Source organism: Quercus lobata, chromosome 3 (assembly GCF_001633185.2).
Source record: "Quercus lobata isolate SW786 chromosome 3, ValleyOak3.0 Primary Assembly, whole genome shotgun sequence".
NCBI classification, from domain to species: Eukaryota; Viridiplantae; Streptophyta; class Magnoliopsida; order Fagales; family Fagaceae; genus Quercus; species Quercus lobata.
Genome location: NC_044906.1, coordinates 73,820,965 through 73,843,995, shown reverse-complemented (window position 1 = coordinate 73,843,995; position 23,031 = coordinate 73,820,965). Strand labels below are relative to the sequence as shown.

The 23,031-nt window shown below is 37.1% G+C and overlaps 1 protein-coding gene across 1 annotated transcript in view; it reads left to right on the top strand.

Annotated features, from left to right (window-relative positions):
• The first annotated feature begins 3,477 nt into the window (after positions 1–3,477).
• LOC115979057 (serine/threonine-protein kinase dst1-like) overlaps positions 3,478–23,031 on the top strand; it is a 29,392-nt gene continuing 9,838 nt past the window's right edge. The window contains exons 1-9 of the mRNA XM_031101014.1: positions 3,478–4,271; positions 5,246–5,334; positions 5,428–5,535; positions 5,616–5,723; positions 5,998–6,088; positions 16,374–16,426; positions 18,415–18,477; positions 21,989–22,033; positions 22,502–22,537. Of these exons, the coding sequence (XP_030956874.1) occupies positions 3,524–4,271; positions 5,246–5,334; positions 5,428–5,535; positions 5,616–5,723; positions 5,998–6,088; positions 16,374–16,426; positions 18,415–18,477; positions 21,989–22,033; positions 22,502–22,537 (1,341 nt within the window). The 5' untranslated portion in view covers positions 3,478–3,523. The remainder of the gene's footprint in view (positions 4,272–5,245; positions 5,335–5,427; positions 5,536–5,615; positions 5,724–5,997; positions 6,089–16,373; positions 16,427–18,414; positions 18,478–21,988; positions 22,034–22,501; positions 22,538–23,031) is intronic.

The window sequence follows — 23,031 nt, the reverse complement described above, 5'->3', positions numbered from 1 at the left end:
TAGTTTTAACTTCTTTAACTTGTCCTGAATATTTGGACACACCCTCCCAACATACTTCTCTATACCTCTCCTCTTTTTATAAAGTTTGGTCATTAGCCTAACTCTAATCCACTCTAATGTTGCTAAGATGGGCTTGTCCCTAGCCTTCAAAATCATGAAATTGAATGATTTAGTCAAATTATTGGCTAAACAATCACTTAATGCCTTGCTGGTAAAATGAGACTTAGACCATTGTGTAGGGTTGATGTTAATAAGATACTCCCAAGCCTTAAGGGTCTAGATCTTTTAATTCTTGCATTCTCCTCTCAAACTCCCTAATAGTTATGGCTTCAACACATCTCCATAATGCATTTTTCAACTCCAACCCTTTGTGGTCAGCTTTGAAGTTACTGTAAATATGCTTCACACAGTACCTATGCTTCACAGTTGGAAACAACATCTCTATTGTAGGTATAAGTCCTTGTTTCACACAAAATTCAATAGAAAACAATATTAGTAATATGAATAATGAAAACACATGCATGTATTACTGGCATGAACATACAAAGTTTATATCTTTCACTTATCACTGATAAAGACCAGATTTAGTTGCTCTGGATTCCCAATGTCATCTGAAAACTGTTGACGGTACCAAACCCAAGAGCTCTTGTTCTCTTGTTCAACCATAGCAAGGGCAACTAGAAAAATATTATCATTTCCATCCCTAGCTGTGGCAGCTAGTATTTGCCCACCAAATCTTCCTTTTAGGTGGCACCCATCCAATCTTATGATTGGTCTACACCCTCCCAAGAAACCAACCTTCTGTGCATTATATCTTATATACATCCTCCTAAATTTTGGTTGGGAATTTTCATTCTCCATCTCAGTTTGCAAAATAACCTTACATTTAAACGAACCAGTAAATTCAAAGTAGACTAAAGGTGCACTTTTTTATATGTGTTGGAGAATATAAAAATTTTGGTGGTGGTCAAACATATAAGACTGATTTAGGTAGAAATAGCTCTAGTGCTTGACTCTCCAACCTTACCCACAGTATGACAAACTATAAAAGGGCATGACTTGCAATTTCCAATTCAACCTTTACACACACACAGACGCTGACCCAAGAAAATGTGTAGCACAGATAACATTTATTGAGTCAAATATAAGATCCAAGTAAATTGCTTTGATAACAGAAGAAGACCCAATTTGTCAAAAACATTTTTTTTCATTAAGACGCTACACATTGAGATAACAATATTGTTCTTGTCCAAACACAAACTCTTCTTAGTTCAAGTTGCCCAAAGTCATCCCCAAACCGAAAGTTCCTCAAGTTTCAGTTTGTAATCTACCAGAAATTTCTAATTTAAAAAAAAATTAAGAACCCTAAGATTCAAGAACGTACCTATGGTTTAACTCAAGAGAGAAAATCTTCAAAATCCTTCACATGGGTTTTGATTGGAAAAGCAATTGAACTTGATGATGGGAATTTCACGTGTTGATCTTGATGGAGTGGACCAAGATCGCAGAGAGAGGGTGTTCGTTCTAGGGTAGGTTTGTTTCTCTATGGTTGGTGTTTTGATTCAATTTTTATTGTGTTTTTAAGTTAAATGGTGTTAGAGTAACGGCAAGGCCACAAGTGGGCAACGTTTTGTTAACAAATCAGACCACAGGTGGGCAAAGTACTTTTTCTTAAACCATAGGTGGGTATAGTATTTTTTGGGCAAACCACAGGTGGATAAAGTATAATCCCCCTGGATATTTTTCTTCAAAATAACATCCATTTTCAAACAATTTTGTTAGTTAGTATCATTTTTCAAACTATTTAAGAAACTAACATCTAGAGTCTCTTAGACTCAAGTTTACTACAGCAAATTGAGTATAAATGAATCAATTTCCAGTGGAAGTTGAGTCTGTGGGAATCGATTTCTAGTGGAACTCGAGTATTAGATACTCGAGTTCTTGGTCTGCATAAAGAAAAAAGAGAAAAACAGAGGAAAACGACCTTTGCCTGAGGAATCACACATTTGTGGGTTTCAGTCTTAGCTTGGATTCGTGGGTTTCGTTGTCTGGGTTTGTGGGTTCGCTGCCAAGTTCATGGGTTTTGGGTTTTGTTACTTAGGTTTGCCGCCTGGATTTGCTAGTTCGTGGGTTCGCCGCTGGGTTCGTGGGGTTCACCGACTGGGTTTTCAGTGTTTCGTCGATTGTGGTTGTCGTGGATTTTTTTTTAGATGTCGTGAAATTTTTATTTTCAAAGGGAGAAGAGGAAGAAGAAGAGACTAAGGTGTTTCATCGATTGTGGTTGTCGTGGATTTTTTTTTTTAGAGGGAGAAGAGGAAGAAGGAGACTGAGGTTTTCTTGGGTGTCTTTTGTGGAAATCGAGTGTTTAATCCTTGAGTTCCATGTGAATTTTAATAGAAATTGAGTCTGTGATACTTGATTTGCTACAGTGAACTCGAGTCCTTCAGCCTCGAAATGTTAGTTTGCTAAATAGTTTAAAAACGATACTAACTAACAAAATTGTTTGGAAATGGGTGTTATTTTGAAAAAAAAATCCTCCCCTCTTTTTTTTCTTCTAATATAAGTGATGAATTTACTTATATCTGTTTCATCTTTAGGACATTCAAGATGTATAGAGAATGAACCGTTTGTAAGGAGTACTATAAACAAACTATAATCACACATTACGTTATTTACAAAATATCTTGTCTTATATGATAAGTGAATGTAAATGAATTATGTTTCCTTGGGAAAAAAAAAAACCTTACTAAATTTAAAACACTTCCAAATAATAAATATAAATAGCTTAATTTAGTTCTTACCGGTTCCTCAAAAAGAAAAGAAAAAAAGAAGCTTAATTTAGAAATTCTATATACTATCTCAATTATATTTTATCATAAAATAATCACACCATTTTAAGAATAATTTTCCGATTTGGGACTAACAATCATAAGTCTCATTACTGCTTTTATTTTTCATTTTTCACTTAAACAAATCATCAAATTTTTTTCCGCACGATGCAACTATCATATATAACGTTGAAGACAATTTTAATTTTTGGTTGACCTCATATTACTGTTCCACATAAGCTCTTGAGATTTTATACAATTTTACCTCACTATTCTAATATTTTTAGTCAAAATTAAATTAAATTCTATATTTAAACCTTCTATTAAAATCTTAACACATCATATTCTCTTTTTTTTTTTTTTTGAAAAAGAATATTCTCTTTATTTAAATGGTAGAATATATATATATGTATATATATTTTTAATAGGAGAATATATAGTTTCATATATAAATACATTTATAATAACTATCATAATTATCCAATTTTATATTTAAAAAAATAAAAGTGAAGCAAAAAAATCATTTTAAACTTTTTCCAAAAAATAAAAATTTATTTGCATGGGGAAAACTACGTGTAGCATTCTCATGTGTCATGTACACCAACTTTAACGGAGAAAAAAAATGAAATCCGTTAGACTTCTGATTTAGAAAAGAAAAAAAGAAAAAAAGAAACCGTTAGAAAGAAAAAAACAAAATGGAACAGAGATCCACCTCTGGTGGGACCCGCCCGACCCGGACACAATCGGAGCCGCTCTACTCCTCCGTCTTAATCCACGGCGGCGCCGACTTCAACTCCGTCTCCGACCACGAGCAAAACGCACCGTACAAGCGTCGCAAACCACAATCACGACAACAACTACAACAACATGACCTTTACGCTACAATGGTGTATAACGACGACGACGATGAGAACGAGAACGAAGACGAAGACGACGATTCGTCTCTACCTCCGCTGCTTAAACAACTCCCTAAGGACTTCGGCGGCGGAACTTCGATCGACTACGACAATGAGTACTACTACGACGATGAAGCGAACAAGGCCGAAGATTTCGGTACAATGATCGTGAAGACTAACAACCGGACCTCTAAGGTGTCGTATAACTACTCGTACAAGCGTCGGAGTTCGTCGAAAGGTCGCGGCGATGAGGATGAGGATGAGGATGAGGAAGGTGGAGAGGGATTCTCGACCTTCGTGGTGAATAAGAGCGAGAGAAGGAAAGGCGGCGAAGGTTTGGGGGGTTCGTCGATGGGACTCGCGGTGGCGAGCATGCAAGCGGTTGGGGAATTCGGGCATGGGAAGCAGAGGAAGGGGAGCGGCGCGTCGCCGGCGCAGGGCGGAGAGGAGGGGAGGAGCCTATTGAGGAAGTCGTCGAGTTCGATTGCGGAGAGTTTTGTTAACAGGGAAGATGTTTCTACTAAGTATGAATTGCTCAATGAGCTTGGTAAGAGTTCAATTTTGATCCTTTTGTTGGGTATTCGATGTGAATTTTGGTTGGTTATGATGTTTGTGGTATTCAATTGTGTTAATTTTGATGCATAGTTAGTGAATCGTTGAATTGGATTGTAGAATCATGTTCATTTTGTGCTGTTTTGGAGTTAAAAATGGGTTTTTGCTTGAGGTCACTACTGGTTAAGGCAGTGTGCATTTCAATTCTTTTGTGGATTTTGTTGATTATTTGAACTTCATAATGTAATGCTTTTGAGGAATTTTATGCATAATGCAACTGTGAGTGAAGAGTGAGTTGATATAAGTTAAGGGAATGAAAGGAAGTGGAGAAAGACTTGCTTGCCTCTTGAGCATGAGGATAAACTGCTTAGCCTGTTAGGGGTGAAAAGCACCTGGATTACCAGATAATTGGTTTTTACGAGTGGGGTCAGTTACTCGTAGGAGTTTGATTCAGTGAGGATTGTCGTACTGTATGCTTTGCGACTGCAATTAATTTGAGTGAAATTCTCCTATGTCAACCAAAAAAAAAAAAAAGGGTGGAGAAAGACTTAAAATAACATTAGTAGAAGTAGCAAAAAAGAACATGTTGATTAAGGATGTAACAGAGAGAATGATTTCACATATGATAGAATGATGAAAAAAGGCAATTTTTTTTCTCCATTTGGCCTAATTTTTCTAACAATTTCGTTATGTTGCAGAAAAACCAAACAATTTCGTTAAGTAGCATCCTAGAGGCTCGAGTTCCATGTGGATAAAAATTCCACATTAGCTCTTGCCACAACATAGAAATTGAGTCTCTAAGACTTGAGTTTTATCAGTAAACTCGAGTTTTAGACACTCGAGATGCTACCTAACTAATATGTTTGGTTTTTCTACTACATAACGAAATTGTTAGTAAAAAGTTGATATAGGTGAGTTTTGTGTGATTATGTCATTGTGCTGAATGATGTTGGTATTTGGTTATGGCAGGGAAGGGGTCATATGGGGCTGTTTACAAAGCTAGGGATTTAAGAACTTCAGAGCTGGTTGCCATCAAAGTGATATCGTTAAGTGAAGGGGTGTGTTTCTTTCTTGCTCTTTCTTGTGTCTAGTGTTGCATTTAGTTTGAGTTTGGACTTTTTGAAGTGAATTATGATGTTTGTGGTGTTTAGGAGGAGGGATACGAAGAAATCTGTGGTGAGATTGAGATGTTGCAGCAGTGTAGTCATCCCAATGTTGTGCGCTACTTGGGGAGTTACCAAGGAGAAGATTGTCTTTGGGTAGGAAACAAAGAGTTTGATTTATTTACTTGTGAAATGAATTGCATAGTTTGAGACAACTAATTTTAGTATCTTGGCAGATAGTTATGGAATATTGTGGCGGTGGAAGTGTTGCTGACTTGATGAATGTTACTGAAGAGCCCTTGGAGGAGTTTCAAATAGCATTTATCTGTAGGGAAACATTGAAGGTATGGTTGACATTGGTTGGTTTGAATTTGAAAATTGTCGAGAATAATCAATTTTAAATATTATGCCTATTTTATAAAATCTTGCTAATTTTTGTGCTAGAAAACTTAAGTCGGACACTCTTTTTGCCATTGTTTATGTGAAGTAAATGCTTCCTTGCCTACCATCTGATTTATAATTAATCTGTTGGTAAGCAAAAAAATTATTCTGTTGTTCGAACCTTTTGTTTTATTTATTTATTTATTTATCTATTTATTATATTATTTTTATGTGTAGGGTCTTGCTTATTTGCACTCAATTTTCAAGGTCCATAGAGATATTAAGGGTGGAAATATTTTGTTAACGGAACAAGGCGATGTCAAATTGGGTGAGTAAAATTCATATAGTATTGCCAACTTCATGTCTATTTACATCTAAAACACGTCTTGTTGTAGGGATTCATGAATCCTACGTTTTATTCCTATTTAATGTTGTTGATACTTGTTTTGTTATATAAGATTACCATATACCTATATTTGAAAAGGGATCTATTTGGACAATGTTGGGTGTTATATGCAAGGAAAGGCAATCATGTCACTTTATTTTGTTACTAACATGAATAAATAGTGAAGCCATAAACCGAAGAGGATTAGTTTTCTTCTAGCATTATGGGTGTTATTCGTAGTTTTTTCATTGAATTTAAGCTTTTTCAATTGGTGGTTGAGGAAGGAGGAAATTTTTTCTCATTACGTATTTTTGAACGGGGCAAACACTTCATGAAGTCAGTATTCATGGGCAAGAATGCAGCTTTATGGTTGATGAAGAACATAGAACACACGATGGTCGGAGTCAATCCCAAACAGTTTTTTACGCTTAGGGAGGGAGACACTACATACACTTTACAACAGGGATCTAATGCCTTTGGTTAGTTCCTTTTAGTGTCTGAACTCAGAGTTGGAGGGCACAAAAGAGCTGTTATTATTCCTGGAGGCAAAGCACAAAATGGTTGGAAGGTCTTTGGGCTTGAACTAAGGAAGATGTTGGATCTTGACCAATATGCTTTAGGTGGTTCAGGTTAGGCCAAATTTGTGTCTCTGCCATAGAGGAGAATGTTGGGGCCTCATCCCTCTCGGTCTTTTGCTGAAATCATGAAGGGTCAGGGGCAGCCAAGGGTTGTGACTTAGTCACAACTCTTTACAATCAAGGTGAAGGATAAAAATATGATTTAGGGGGAGTCTGTGGAGAGGTAGAATCTGTTAAGGGGGTTGTTGGAGATGAATGCAAGATTTTAAGATGCTAAGGTGGGAGATTTTCCGGTGGGCAAGCCTGATATGTGGTTTGTGCGAGGAGGGGTTAGGAGGGAGCAGTGCATTAATGTGGTGTCAGATTTAGGTGTGCAAAATCTGGTAGAAGATAGGAAACGTATCCCGCCAAGCTTCAGTTTGAATTCTAAAGCAAATGAAAATGGGAAGAGGAGTGCTTTAAGGAGATCTTGCTGGTAGGGAGTGGTCTTATCGCGGAGACTGATGTGAAAGGAAGAAGACGTGTTTCCTGGGATAGAAATAAAGGGGGAGTAAAGAATTTTAGGTGAGTATCACGGGCTTGTAAGGAACTTGGCAAGGGTAAGCTGGGTGTGGGCTCTAACAAGTTGGCAGCCCAACAGATTATTAGTAAGTCTTGTTTAGGCACAATCACCGTAAGCCCAAATACTTTTGAGCCTGGGGAATGTTCTTATAAGCTTGTAGGGCCTATACCCTCAGCCGATATTTACGAGAAGGTTGGGGAGAGCCCACTGGTGACTTCGACGAGCTTTGGGATGTCGACACAGGTGGTTGGAGGTCCTGTGAGGTCACAATTAGATTGGGTTCAGGCCGAGCTTGGCGGAAAGAGCTTCTCAGTGCGTCTGAGGAGCTCTGACAGTCTCACAGTGATTGGGATAGACCCTGATAGTCCCACGGTGGATGGGTTGGAGGTTGGGACCAGCTCTGATGGTCTTGTGGCGGCTCCGATGGAGTTTAAGAGCAATTTCTCTGCTGGGTTTAACTCTGACAGACTTGCAGTGGCCTAGATGGAGAGCTTCTCGGTGCCTTCGAGGAGCTCTGACAGTCTCACGGTGACTGGGATAGACCCCGACAGTCTTGCGGTGGATGGGTTGGAGGTTGGGACCAGCTCCGATGGTCTTGCGGTGGCTCCATCGGGTTCAGCTTTGATGACTTCACGATGGTTCCAGGCAAGACCGTCATGGCAAATTCGCAACTCTCGAAGGCAGGTTCTTGGCAGATATCCTTAAGAGACTATCCGGTGCGGGTTTCGTGGATTTTGGGGTCAATAGTGTGGATAAAGTTGGAAGTGTGAGTAGTGAGCTTTTGATTCAAGGGGCAGATAATAAGGGAACCAGGTAGATAGATATTGGTGAGATTGATCAGCCCAATTTAGCGATGATGGAATTGAAGTCAGGATGTGACCTACCTGGTTTGGGCGTCTCGTTGGTGGAGGAAATGGCTCTCTCAGAAGCGGTTTTGGGTGAGGAGGAAAATTTGGCAGATTGTAACCCATTGTTTAATATTATCCCTCTGAGGTTGGCCTTGACGATGAAAATGCACAATGATTCTGAGGTGTTGAATATTGGAAATACGCTAGATGTCTATAGTTGGGTGAAAAACAGAATCCTAGGCTTTAGTAAAGTGATTGGACTTTCTATGAATTGTCATGAAAAGTTGTGTATTGCTTATCTTCAATGGCTAGAAAGGGAGATGGCAGTTATTAACCAGCAGCGGAAGAAAGTTGCTCCTAACCAAAAATTAGCATCCTCCACGGGAAAAGGGAAAAGAGAGTTGAGGAATCTAATCTTAACGGTTAACTATGATGGGAGATAGTGTGTTGGTAGTGAGGTAGAGACAGTTGTGGGGCCTTAAAAGTCTTTATGAAACTGAAGATGATTTCTTGGAATGCTCGAGGTTTGAATGACCCCCCAAAAACGTTTGGTAGTGAGAAATTTGTTACGTGAGTGGAAGTGTGATATTGTATGCCTTCAAGAAACAAAGCTGGCTGGCATAGATAGACAGCTGGTTTGTAGTATATGTGGCTGTCTATATGTGGATTGGGTGGCTTTAGATGCTGATCAGACGGCTGGTGGGGTCTTGATTATGTGGGATAGGAGGATTTTAGAAAAGTTGGAAGTTCTAGTGGGCTTGTTTTCGGTGTTAGTTCAGTGGAAAGGTGTGGTGGATGGTTTTATTTGGGCATGCTCAAGGGTGTATGGCCCAAATAATAATAATTTGAGGGGTGATTTGTGGGATGAGTTGGTTGGTATTTAGCAATATTGGAATGTTCCCTAGTGTTGTTTTGGGGATTTTAATGTTGTTTGTTTTCCTAGTGAACAGAAGGGTGGGTCTCGGCTTACTCCGGTTATGGAAAAGTTTTCTGAATTTATTGAAGATTTGAAGTTGATAGATCTGCCGTTGGAGGGAGGGAGTTATACATGGTCTAGTGGCACTGACCAATCTTCTATGTCTAGGATTGATAGGGTTCTAGTGTCACATGAATGGAAGCAACACTTTCTGAACGTGTTCCAACGGATTCTTCCACGAATTGTTTCAGATCATTTCCCAATTCTTTTGGAGGCAGGGGGTATGGCGAGGGGGAAAAGTCCTTTCCGGTTTGAGAATATGTGGTTGAAGATGGATGGGTTTGTTGATAGGGTTGATTCATGATGGAATCGCCATTCTTTTTCGGGTACACCTATTTATGTGTTTGCTAAAAAATTGAAAGATTTGAAAGAAGACATTATTTAGTGGAATCGCCAAGAGTTTGACAATGTAGGATGTAGGAAGAAAGAATTATTGGGGGCTTTAGAGGTTTTAGATGCTAAGGAAGGGGTTCTTGGACTCACTGAAATGGAGAGAGATGAGAGAAATGAAGCGAGATCGCAAGTATAGCATCTTCTTTCTCTAGAGGAGATCTTGTGGAGACAAAAATCGAGGATGTTGTGCATTAAGGAGGGAGATAATAATATTAAGTTCTTTCACAAGATGACTAATTCTCATAGAAGGTATAACCATCTAAGTTTCTTAGGAGTGGATGGGGTGATTTATGAGGACGGAGCAGAAGTTGCTGCTTAAGTAGTTCAATTCTATAAAACTTTGTATCAAGAGTCTGAGGAGTGGAGACCTTTTGTAGAAGGATTGGAGTTTGACCAAATAGGGGAGTTGGAGAGGGGCTAGTTGGAGAGGAGGTTTGAGAAAGATGAGATTTTGTCAGTGGTCAGAGATATGGAAGGGGATAAAGCCCCAGGTCCAGATGGCTTTTCTATGGCCTTTTTCCATCATTGCAGGAGGGTAGTAGAAAGAAATGTTTTGGCAGTCTTTGAAGAGTTCCATTAGCACTGTAAGTTTGAGAAATCTCTTAATGCTACCTTTATAGCTTTGATTCCTAAGAAGAATGATGCCTTTAACATTCGTGATTTCAGACCTATTAGTTTGGTGGGGGAGTTTATATAAAATCTTGGCCAAGGTTTTGGCAAATAGATTGAAAATGGTGTTAGATTAACTAATATCTGAATCTTTGAATAGTTTTGTGGGAGGTAGGCAGATCCTTGATTTAGTTCTCATTGCCAATGAGTGTGTTGATAGCAAAATGAAGAGTAAGATTTCAGGGGTGATTTGTAAGTTAGATATTGAGAAAGCTTATGACAATGTGAATTGGGAGACGCTTCTGAAGTTGTTGAAGAAAATGGGCTTTGGGGAGAAATGGTGTATTTGGATTCGAACCTGTATCTCTACAGTGCAGTTCTCTGTTTTGGTCAATGGGTCTCCAGTTGACTTCTTTGGTAGTTCTAGAGGTTTGAGATAAGGAGATCCGTTGTCTCCCTTGTTATTTTTAGTTATGATGGAGGTGTTTAGTAGGATGGTGAAGAGAATGGAAGGGGCAGGTTTACTTAGTGGCTTTAGGGTGGATGGTATGAGGGGTAGAGGGGAATGTGTTTCCCATTTGCTGTTTGGGGATGATACTATTTTGTTTTGTGACGTAGAGGTGGAGCAAGTCCTTCATGTTCGATTGCTGCTACTTTGTTTTCAGGTTGTGACTGGTTTGAAGGTTAACGTAGCTAAAAGTGAGATAGTTCCTATAGGGGAGGTAAATGATGTGTAGGCTTTGGTAGAGATTTTGGGTTGTAGGGTTGGGGCCCATAAGTCCCCTTCTATTTGGAACCCTATTTTGGAGAAAATTGAGTGGAAGTTGGCAGGGTGGAAGAAGTTGCATTTATCAAAAGGTGGTAGGTTGACACTGCTTAAAAGTACGCTATCTAGTCTTCCCACCTATTTTTTATCTTTGTTCAACATTCCTACACGTGGCAAACAAAATTGAGAAGCTACAAAGGGACTTCTTGTGGGGTGACTCTAAGACACATTTATTGGATTCGGATAAGGTGTGTATGCCTATTGCTAATGGTGGTTTGGGTATTAGAAAATTGACCGCTTTCAATAAAGCCTTATTGGGAAAGTGGCTTTGGCGTTTTGGGATCGAGGAGAATAGGCTTTGGAGGAGGGTGGTAGCTTTGAAATTTGGGGAAGAATTTTTGGGGGGGGGGGTGGGGGGGGGGATAGAGTGAAATTATGGACAGACAGGTGGTGTGGAGATCTTCCTCTCCGTTTGGCTTTTCCAGTCTTGTACAATTTTGCTGCAAACAGAGAGGCATTCGTAGAATCATCTCTGATATGTCAAGGAATAGGGGATAGGAGAACTTTGGATGTTCGTTTCATTCGGGGTCCTAATGATTGGGAGGCAGATGTGGTGGATGATTTCTTTCTATTCTTGGCATCCAATTTACCTTCCGTGATTGATGGTGATTGTTTGAGATGGAAGTTGACAAAAAACGGGGATTTTACTATCCGCTCATATTTTCATAAGTTACATGGCTCTTCTTCCATTGCTTTTCCTTGGAAAGGTATTTGGAAGGTTAAGGCACCTCGGCTTCTCTCTTTCTTTGTTTGGACAGCCGCATGGGATAGGATCCTCACGGGAGATATCTTGAGACTTAGGGGCTTTGATTTCGTTGACTGGTGCATTATCTGTCGTTGTTGTGTTGCTGCGGTGAGACAGTGGATCATTTATTGTTACATTGTGAAAAAGGCTTATCGGCTATGGTGTTTTGTTTTTAGGATTTTTGGGATTTCATGGGTTCCCTCATGTACGGTGCAAGATTGTCTATTTAGTTGGTGGAATTGGTTGGGGAAGCATTCATCTTACATTTGGAACCTAATTTTGCTGTGTTTGATGTGGTGTATTTGGAGGGAACGCAATACGTGGACGTTTGAGGATTTGGATAGATCTGAGGACCAACTGCTTGCTCTCTTTTCTGGTTCCCTTTTTGATTGGGATAGGGCTTGGGGACTCACATCTAGTGACTCTATTCCTTTATTCCTTAGCTCTCTTCTTCTCTGTAATTAATGATTTTTTTTTTTGTTTTGCTTTTTTATCGTTTTTGTACTTTTATTTTGCATCTAGCTGTTTTTTGAATATACTTTTTCTTACCTATAAAAAAAAAAAAAAAAAATTGAAAAAAAAAAGGCCAACGAGCTTTAGCTCAAGTAGCACCTCCTCCCTTAAATTTTAGTTGAAGTGTGAGATATTGGGTTCAAGTCTACTGGGTGCATAACTTACCAATATTAAAAAGTTACATATGAAAATCTTAGTGCCCGTTTGGTTCCACTTTTTCAGCCCAAAACGCGCGTTTTCAAAAAAGTTAAGTCCAGTTCTGCGTTTGGTAAGTTCAAAACGCAACTTTTATAAAAAAGTTGCGTTTTGAACTTTTAGAAAAAACTGAGGGAAAACGCGGAATGGTTTATGGACCCTCAGGGGTCCATAAATGAAAACGCGCTCCACGCGTTTTGTATTATTACCGTTGCAATATTGAAAATACCGAAATACCCATCACCAATAAACTTTGCCCTTTTCTCTTCTCCGCTCCTCTGTTACAGACCAACACCGGTCAAGAAAGTATCAACCAAATACAAACAGAGCACCACCTAACAATCACCGGTCTACCACCACAACCCATTTCAACATTTGATAATCCAAACACAAAATCAACAAAATCAAACCAATTTTACACAATTTTACAAAGGAACCCAATAATGAAATCATAACCAAAAAAAAAAAAAAACCGAGCTGACCCATTTCCGCCGCATGTCGTTGGCAGTGAGGAAGAGATCAAGCAACGGTGGAGAGGAAGACAGGCAGCGGTGAAGGCAGAGATCAAGCACCGATCTGACCCATTCCTCCCTTTTAGATTTTCCCTCTATCTTCGTTTGATGAGAATCATGCAGACAAAGAGCTAAGAAAAAAAAAAAAGAGGAAGAATCATGCAGACGAAGAGCTAAGAAAAAAAAAAAAAAAAAAAAAAAGAGGAAGAATCATGCAGACGAAGAGCTAAGAAAAAAAAAAAAAAAAAAAAAAAGAGAGGAAGAATCATGCACACGAAGAGCTAAGAAAAAAAAAGAAAAAAAAAAAAAAGTGGAAGAATCATGCAGACGAAGAGAGCTAAGAAAAAAAAAAAAAAAAAAAAGAGGAAGAAGGAGAGCTCTCTGGGACGTTCTGGAACTTGGAGAAGTGATATGGTAAAAGAAAGGAAAGAAGGAAATAAAGGAAAAGAGTGGGTACGTGTGTGGACTAGAAAAAAAGAGGGAAAAAAAAAAGAAAAAAAAGAAGAAAATGCGGTAAGTGAGTGGAGGAGAAAAAAAATGAAAAAGAAGGAAATGTTATCACAATATTTTCACAATAAATATTAAGTAGTAGGTTATTATTAACTAACACTTGTGAGAAAAAATAATTTTTTTAGAAAGAGAAAAAAATAATTTTAATAGTACGTTCAAATTAAAATCAGTATCAATTTTTATCACAATATTTTTACAATACTTTCACAATAAATATTAAGTGGTAGGTTATTATTAGCTAATATTAGTAAGAAAAAAATAATTTTTTTAGAAAGAGAAAAATTGATTTAAGTATGATGAAGTAATTGATTTAAGTATGAAACAAACTCACATAAAAAAAAAAAGGTATGAAATAAATTCCCTTATATATACATTGTCCTTTTTGGTCATTTACCCCTCAAAAAGCCACTTTTATAAGTACTAGCCAAACACTCAGCTTTTTCATTATGCACTTTTTAACAGTTTTTACCAAACACTCAGCTTTTTGAAACTCCACTTTTTCATTATGCACTTTTACAAAACTCCACTTTTTCATTATGCACTTTTTCAAAAAGCTGAACCAAACTCACCCTTAATTGCCATAGCCAAGTTACTGTAGTAAAATTTGAGAATCACCTCTATTAAGTAATGGCAGCCCTTGCCTTTGATGCTTATATAAACATGATGTCTTTCCTGATGTGAGATAATTAAAATGAAACAACTGTTGTACTCATTAAAGTGTGGTTTAAACTTTCCTCAAAGGCTATTTGGCCTAGAGCTAAGAAGGGAAAATGAATGATGGATGATTTACCAAGTCTTAAATATGTGCTGTTGTTTTAAATCATAGGTGATCTTGACTGAGAGAAATTTTTTTTGATGGTAATTAGTGGTGCTTAATAATTTATATTTGAAAATGCTTGAAACTTAACGTTTGATCTCTCTTCAACTTAAAGGAGATGAAAAAAGAAAACACTGGAGAGGGTTTTTCCACTGTTTAGGTGAAAATATTTAGTCCAAAGCTAGGTTTATGTTTGCAAATGGTAGTTAGAGAAAAATGACTGCCTAGAAAGGTTCATGGAATAGGTTTCTCAGATCACCAGATCCCTTCAATCTTGAAGTTTTCACAATGAGGAGTAATGTGGTCACTTGACTATATGATATGATACAAGGTACATTTTGATTGTCAAGATATACATGCACTTACTGGATCTTGAACAGAAGAACTCACCCACCATCCCATTACCGTGGGAAGCGGAAACACCACTTGAGGTAGACCTCATTGGCAGGATATTATACAACGTTAGGCATAGGGTGAAAATATTACAATGTAAATTTTTGGTTTGTTTCGGGATTTCAACCATGGTTATTAGAATTAGATGGAACAAATTGTTGTATTGGAAAAACCGTAAATTAGTCATTGTTTTGCTCTCATATCTCTAATGGACATGACAAGCTCAAAATCAGTCAAACTGCAGTCCATGCTGTTTGAATGGGTGTTTTCTCATATAACTGGATGAAGACTGGGTTGGTTCAACTGGCTTCAGGCATGAGCAGCCGTTTAGAGAAGTTCAAATAGAAATGTTGAACCCAGTTTACCCGAGTACAGGGATAGGTACATAACCATCAGATTAGTCTTTTCTTTTTATTTCCATATAATTTTGCTTACCTTACCATTCATAAACAATGACTTGCAAAGCTGATACATAAGTTAGATTGAATAAAATATTGCGAGAGTATAACATTTACATGTTTATCACCATATAAAACACGCACACACACACATTTGATTTCTTTAATATTCATACGTTCAAAATAATTACAAAACTTGAGTCTGACCATTAAACTGAAGGTTGAACTGGCGATTTATTTCACCTGCTTTGTGTCTGGGTTGATGTTTGATACTGTTCTGATAACTATTTCTTTCAGCCTTTATTTCTCTGGTCTGCTTTGTATTTGTTTGGATAGGACTTATATGGCGTTTGTGTTTTGCTCCTTTCTTTTTTTTTTTTTTTTTTTTTTTCCCCACGCGTTTCAAAGACAAAATTTAGCTGAAATGGCTACTGTTCATGCACTGTGCATGAACAATAGCTGAAAATTTTGACTTTTCAGCACATCAGTGGGTTCCGTGCACTGTTCACAAGACCTACAAACTTCACTTTTCAGCAACTTTTTCATTAAAAATGGGTCCCACGGCACTATTCACACATTTAAAAATTATTTTACTACAGTGTTTTCAGTTTTAGCAAAATAAATTATATCCAAACGGACCCTTTGTGTTCTTTTGGCATAAAGCAAGTTTTTTTTTTTTTTTAATGTACAAACTTCACTTTTCAGCAACTTTTTCATTAAAAATGGGTTCCACGGCACTATTCACACATTTAAAAATTATTTTACTACAGTGTTTTCAGTTTCAGCAAAATAAATTATATCCAAACGGACCCTTTGTGTTCTTTTGGCATAAATTTTTTTTTTTTTTTTTAATGTACATCTTTCTTACTTATCAAAAAAAAAAAAAAACTATTTCTTTAAGCCTTTAGTGCCTGAGCATGCATTTGTCAATTACTTTGTATATTGATAGATTAGTAGAGGATTCATCATCCAATCAACTCCGCACAACAAAGCTTTCAAATTTTACTTAAGTCATGCTATGGTAAAATCTAGCCAATGCCCTTGAAATTATTTCATATCCTGCATGCTGTATGAAGCTGATTTTTCTGATTTGAATGTAAGATTTCTGGTGATTCAAGCGATGAAAAACACAGATTTGTAACAGACGATGAAAAGGGTTTGAGAAGGATTTCTTGGTGAAATTTATTTTTTTGTTTGTTTCCCCCTTAGATTGGACACTGAGTCTTATGCAAATGTCTATAAATTGAGCTTTCTTTCTTTCATTCTGGTCTTTGTTTAGAGGTTAAAAAATATAGCTTTTCCTTTTAAAAGAAGACTGATTCACCATTTGGTGAAATTTTGAAATATGAGCAGGTGATTTTGGGGTTGCAGCTCAGCTTACAAGGACCATGTCAAAACGCAACACGGTACCATGTTTGTTTGACTTAATTGTAGATACTGTAGTCAGCACCCTTTCTTTTGCCTCCATTTTCTCACTTCTGTTATATGCTACCTTTGAATTTATGTTTTATGGGCCTGAAGTTGCCCCTAGTTCACTCGGAGTTCCTTGGTGATGCCTAGGTGATTTGGTATCCTTTGATTAGAAGACTCAGATAAATGCATAGGAAAGGTTCTATGATAAATGTGAGTTATCAATTTTCAATACCTTGCAACTTCCCCTGGAGATGTTAGAAAGCAGAGAGTACAAGAGATCATATTTTTACGTGGTGAAATCTTTCAATTGCAAGTGCAGTTCACCAGAGAATGGGAAGATTGAAGTATAACAAACAGCAAATTATTGAACTAAAATGAATTTTTTAAATTGTGCTTCAAATCACCTGTTGCTTCCATCTTATTTGAATGTTAGTTATGCTAAATAAATTCTAATTAATAGTGACAAAGTGAGTGTGATGACAGCTACAATAGCTGATGAATTTTGCATCAGCTTGTGCACCACTGAGAAATAAAAAAAGCTACTTTACTATTGACATTAATAGATCAATCATTGGTGTGTTAGCAAATAAACTATATATATTATCCACTTGTGGTTAGGGCCGGTTGCCCTTTTTCACATGTGGTTTAAAAAGTATCACTTTGCCCACTTGATGTTAACTCTGTTAGTAGCTGTAATCCACCTCTGTACCTATTATTAAAAACACCAATTTAAGCCTTCACTCTATTTCTTCATGGAATTGTAAGGAATACATATATGAGAAGTCACATTTCTTAATTATGTTGGGTCTCATATGATAAGGGATTTCAATGAAACTTATATCTGAGAAAATCTCATACTATTGTTTTCCTTTCATTTGACCCAAAACCCCACAAACACAAACCCATCTCACACAAACCAACTCAAAACCACTATCAACCACCAATCAAACCTACAAATCCAATACCTAAACCACCGTGAGCCACCAATGTCTGCCCAAGCCATGTATACCAACATCTCCATAACAAATAAAACCCACCAGAGCTTACTCAAAGCTCACCAGAGCCACCATAATTTCCTGTTAGTCATGGCTGTCCCCTCAATTCCTGCACAAAAAAACCAACCTGCCTCCTTCCTTATAATCCACTCAACATGGCCTAAACTTGAAAGAGATAAGATGAGGAAGGAAAGGAAGAAGAGAGAGAGAAGAGACAAGACAAGTGAGCAACAATGAGAGAAAAAGAAAGTGGGAACGTTTGGAGAAGAAGAGAAAGGGGGAAAAGAAAAGAAAAAAAATAAAAAAAATAAAGGTCAAATGGTGTGGAGATTTTGATTTCTTGTATCTTAGAAATCAAAAAAGTTATTGTGTCCTTAGAAATCAATTGGCTGCTGTAAATTAAAGTCAAAAGATTCTCTTTTGTGGCGAATGTCAGAAGATGGTGTAATTTCAATAATTTTCCTCTGTGAAGAGTACCTAACCAAGAAAGATATCTGAAATCTTTAGGGGTAACCTGGACAATATACTGCTTTTGAAGCCTCTCTAGTCTTAGGGGGGTCTGGGTGGAAAAAAAAAATTGTTTTCTGTTACCAATTACCTTCCTAACTGCAGCTGGCATTAAGTTTACAGTTTTTGATAAGTAAGTTTGGCCCCTAGGGATGGGGAATGGGGGATTCAAATTGGTAACCTTTGCTTCATGAAGTGTGGTACTCAGCCAATTGTGTTACCCATTAGGGTAAAATTAACAGTTTTGGTGAATTGATAAAGAAAATTTATTAGTAAGTAATCTTACTTTTAAGCAACTGCCTTTTGTTAAAGGTATCTAGTCATTGATCCTTCTATGTTCCATTGAGGGATTATTTGTTTGCATCTATTTTAGTGCTTATTCTGTTGTTAATATTGTTGCTATATTTTTCTTATGTATTATTCTTTGTCTGTGCTTGATAATTGGAAATTATTTTCACTATCTTTTATCTTGTTCTCAGTTCATTGGCACTCCACATTGGATGGCTCCAGAAGTTATTCAGGAAAGTCGCTATGATGGAAAGGTATCATATTCTTGGTCTTGATGGATTTAATTTTCTTTTGAGCCTCTCCTCTTATTTCTTTGCCCACTAACACACCTTCATCACCGGATTACTCAGTCTTCTTTAACAAAACACTGAAATACCTCAAAAGGAAAGCCAAAATTTATTAAAGTTCCTTGGACTTTTTGATGAAGCGATAAATAATTCTATTGTGGGAAAATGGGCCATGGAAAATCATATTAGAAACAAAAGCAGAATTTGTATTGGTATAAACCATATAAATATAATATTGCTTCTTATTGTCAAAAGCCGGAATGCAGATGCTTTCTAGGACAGAGATTATTTTATTTTCAATTAAGCAACGTGTAGGTATTGGTCTAAGTAATATCTACAGGTTTCTTTCCATGCATTTTAGTTTTGATATGTTGCTGGTTCCTTAGTACACTACCTGTGTGCTATGGTTCCCTGTATGTTCTCCTTTTTCAACAAAGTATTATTATTTATCAAAAACATGTAGGTATTGGTCCAAGTAATTTTCCAGAGCATATTACAATGCCTGGACCTCGTGGTTCAATGTTTTGTTAAGAGGTGGGTTAATTCCAAGATGTTACTAAAAATATATATTTATTGTGAAAGGCATTTGAAAACACACAAAAATTCATTAAACGTATGCACATGCAGAAAAAAGTGGAAAGATTGCTACATCCTAAATTGCAAGAGAATTTGTGAAAACACAAATTAAAACAATGTTATGTACTAAGAAAAAAAAGGTCCAGAGAGAAGCGGAAGTATCAAATGTATATAGGAGCATTAAACATATGGAATGGGTTTGAATATGTGGCTATATTGGGAAGTCATTGATTGTCAAAAGATGCCATTACATTAAAAGATGATATCACAATTTATTTTTTGATAAATAGGATAAGAAATTCTATTTAAAAAGCTCAAAAGAAGGGCACTACCCTTGTTCATTGGATGTATACAAAGTAGAACCCAGAAAAAATCATCTAAAATCCAATTTATCAAGGAAAGCCCAAAAAATATGATGTATCTAAAGAACTGACATCATATTCCCACATATATAAGGATCGTAGACAGAAACTTCAGTTGAGTAACTGATACTTCCTGTTCTTTGAATGTCCATGTGTTCCTCTCTCTTCAAAGGCACCACATTAGACACATAGAAATGATCTTCCAAATCTCTAAACTTGCTTTTTTACCAAATGGACCTTTCCTGCTGGCCAAAACTTCAAGAACGGTCCTTGGTATTATGCAACACCCCCTGAACAAGCATGAAATAAGAGACCACAATTCTCTCTCAACTTCGCAATGAAGAAAAAGATGATCTACTAACTCCCCATCAGATTGCATATACAACATCAATCCATAATAATAATACCTTTTTTCCTCAGATTATCAGTTGTTAGGATTATATTCTTTCCCGCTAACCAATCAAAGAATGCCACATGTGGTGTGCAGTGAACATGCCAAATTGATTTCCAGGGAATTTTTTTCCACATTCCTCTTCTGAAAATCGTATAATAAGCTTTAACCTTAAATTCATGATTTTTTAGAAAATGCCCAGCTTATCTTATCTTTACGGCCCTGTAGAGCTTCCCTGAATTAAGGTCTTCAAAGAAAAGATTCACAGATTCTAACACCTAATCATGAGTTGGTTGTAAGGAAAGAGGGAACCCAATGCACACTGCTAATTGAAACATCCATGTAATCCGTCATATTAGCATCTTTATTTCTAGCCATCATGAAGAGCTACAGTTATCTATTCTTTAAATGTATCATCCCCAGTTCCCCACACCTGCAGTCATGCCAAAAACAGACCCTTGTGCCGTACCCTACCCCGAATCAAATATATCTTAAAAGTAGTCCACCCATGCTGAATATGCTTCCAAAGGCTCACACCATGAGAACCCCTCTTAACATCCGAGCACCACCCACACCAACCCTGACAATTTCCATGTTTCAAATCTATCACTTTTCGGCTTTTCGCCATAGAGAATCCGTCTCCACCGTGTACCGCCATAACCATTTCACAAGAGAGGTTTGGTTAAAGGTCCAAAATTTCCTAATCCCCGAGCATCCTTGTTGGATAGGTTTGCAAATGGAGTTCCAATTGACCAAGTGGAACTTAAACTCTTCCCCCATACCTCCCCATAATTTTTTTATAAAAATTTTCTCCGTTACATTTGCCACTCCAGCAGGTAAAGGAAAAGGCAAAATGAAATAAGTGGGAAGGCTTGAAAGCATTCTCTTAATCAGAGTGAACCTCCCCCCTTGGATAAGTAAAAGATTTTTCCATCCTGGTAGTATTTTTTTCATTCTCTTTAAAACGCTATCACAAATAACTTGTGCCTTCAAGCGAGCCCTGATTGGAAGCCTCAAATATTTCATCACCAGATTTGACACTTTGCAACCAAGAATGTCAGTTGGCACATATGTGTGGAATCTGGCCCACTAGAACAAGCTCTGACTTGCGCAAAATTACCTTCAAGCCTGAGACAGCTTCAAAACATAATAAGATGAACTGGAAGAACCTATGCTGGTTAGGATCTGCATCACAGAAGATTAGTGTATCATCTGCAAATAGAAGATGGGAATTTGCTGCTTGGTCTTTTTTGTTTCTTTTCTCTTTTTCCTTTTCTTGTAAATCTTGGTGTGCTCTGTGCGTTTCATGCATAGAGCAGCCTTCCTGAATATATATCATTCTTACTTATCAAAAAAAGAAGAAGATGGGAAATCTTCAGAGCAGCATTACTCGCTGTATATGACAAATAGCCCCCATCAATTGCCTTGGCCAGCAACCTATTTAAAGTTTCCATGACAAGGACAAATAAAAGTGGGCAATGAGGATCCTCCTGCCTTAAACCACTAGTGCTGGAAAGAAACCACTAGGACTGCTGTTCACCAGCACAGAAAAGTGGAGTGGGAAAAAAGAAGAAATCCAGGACCTTTTTTTTTCACCACAGCTGCACCTTCCCAGCATATATAGAAGGAAGCACAATTCACATGATTTGTAAGCTATTTCAATGTCTAATTTGCATAACACCTAAGGAGACCCATCCTCCAATCTGTTATCTAAACACTTGCTGACCATACGGATGGAATTGTATTGGTAATGTTGAAAGGACACATTTTTATCATGTGCTAATGTTGAATAAATTGTAGTTATAATGACTAGCTGAAAAAAGAATCTAAAAGTTGGGATGATAACTATAATAATTTGAAGTTAAGGTCTGCGTGTCATATGAATGGATATATTTGGATGGCTACCCAAGTAAAACTCTGGGTGTTTAGGAGTAGCCATCCAAATATATCCATTCCTATGATGCGCAGACCTTAACTTCAAATTATTATAGTTATCATAATTTGGATGGTGGATATGTTTATTACTTATAAATGTTGGATATGTTACTTATATATTTGGATGGTGGATATGTTTATCACTTATAAATGTTGTAACTGAACCTTTTGTAACTCTCAAATCCATGGTACATTTATATATTCCTCTTTTCAGGTGGATGTATGGGCTCTTGGTGTGTCTGCAATTGAAATGGCAGAGGTGAGAGGACATTTCTAGATCTGAAATTGTACTTTCTTAGAAATCTATTCAAATGGGTGTTGGCATTAGGAAGTTTCTCATTCTCTAAGAGTTTATTGATCAATGTACTTTTAGAAAAGTTTAGTATGATGTACATTTAGTATACTTCCTGTGTACTTGATGCATTTCTAGTTGTTCCTATAAAAATTATTACTTATATTTAAAAAAAAAAAAAAAAAAGTGTTCCAAGCGCATATTTTGTTCTACAATTACCTGCAAAAATATGAAAGCTCTGCAATCTTTTAAAGTTTTAGCTATAAGCTGCTTGCAATTGGACTTTTTTTTTTGGGAGGAGGGGATTAGCTCTTGTGAGAAAAAAAGAAATTTTCTGTTGAATGGTTACTATTGTTGGTCTGTTTCTTCTTGAGATTCACTTCAACATGTTTCTTGAGATCTCATGATCTTATTCTCTTTTCCTCTATTTTTCAGGGACTTCCTCCTAGATCAGCAGTTCATCCAATGAGGGTTAGTGTCACAATTTTAACTTCTATTATAATTTATACTGTAATTTATATATTCATATGTCACACTCTAATCCATGTTTGCATATCGGTCTCCTTGGAATGTGGTTGTTATTTGATGATGTATTGTGCTATCATTATGATGCATTCAGTGCTTTCATCAGTGTAGGACATCATAAAAAATGAATGCAACTGGGAGGTGGTCTGATGCAGGGTATTTCAAGTAGCTGTATACACCTGTAGTTTATCACAAAAACCAGTAGCTACATTTAAGTAAGTCAGCAGCTAAGTTCAGCAGCATTCTACTGGTTCAATGCCAGCAGCCATCTTACTTCTCTTGTAACTAATTAGTTAGTTGGTTAGTTAGTTAGATGATTGCTTTAGCATAGGCCAAAAGGATTTAGACACTTGTCAATCATCTAGAAGGCTGCTAATGCCAAATAACTAGTATAAGTACCAGAATTTAAACACTTTGTAAATCAGTTTTGATATATGACT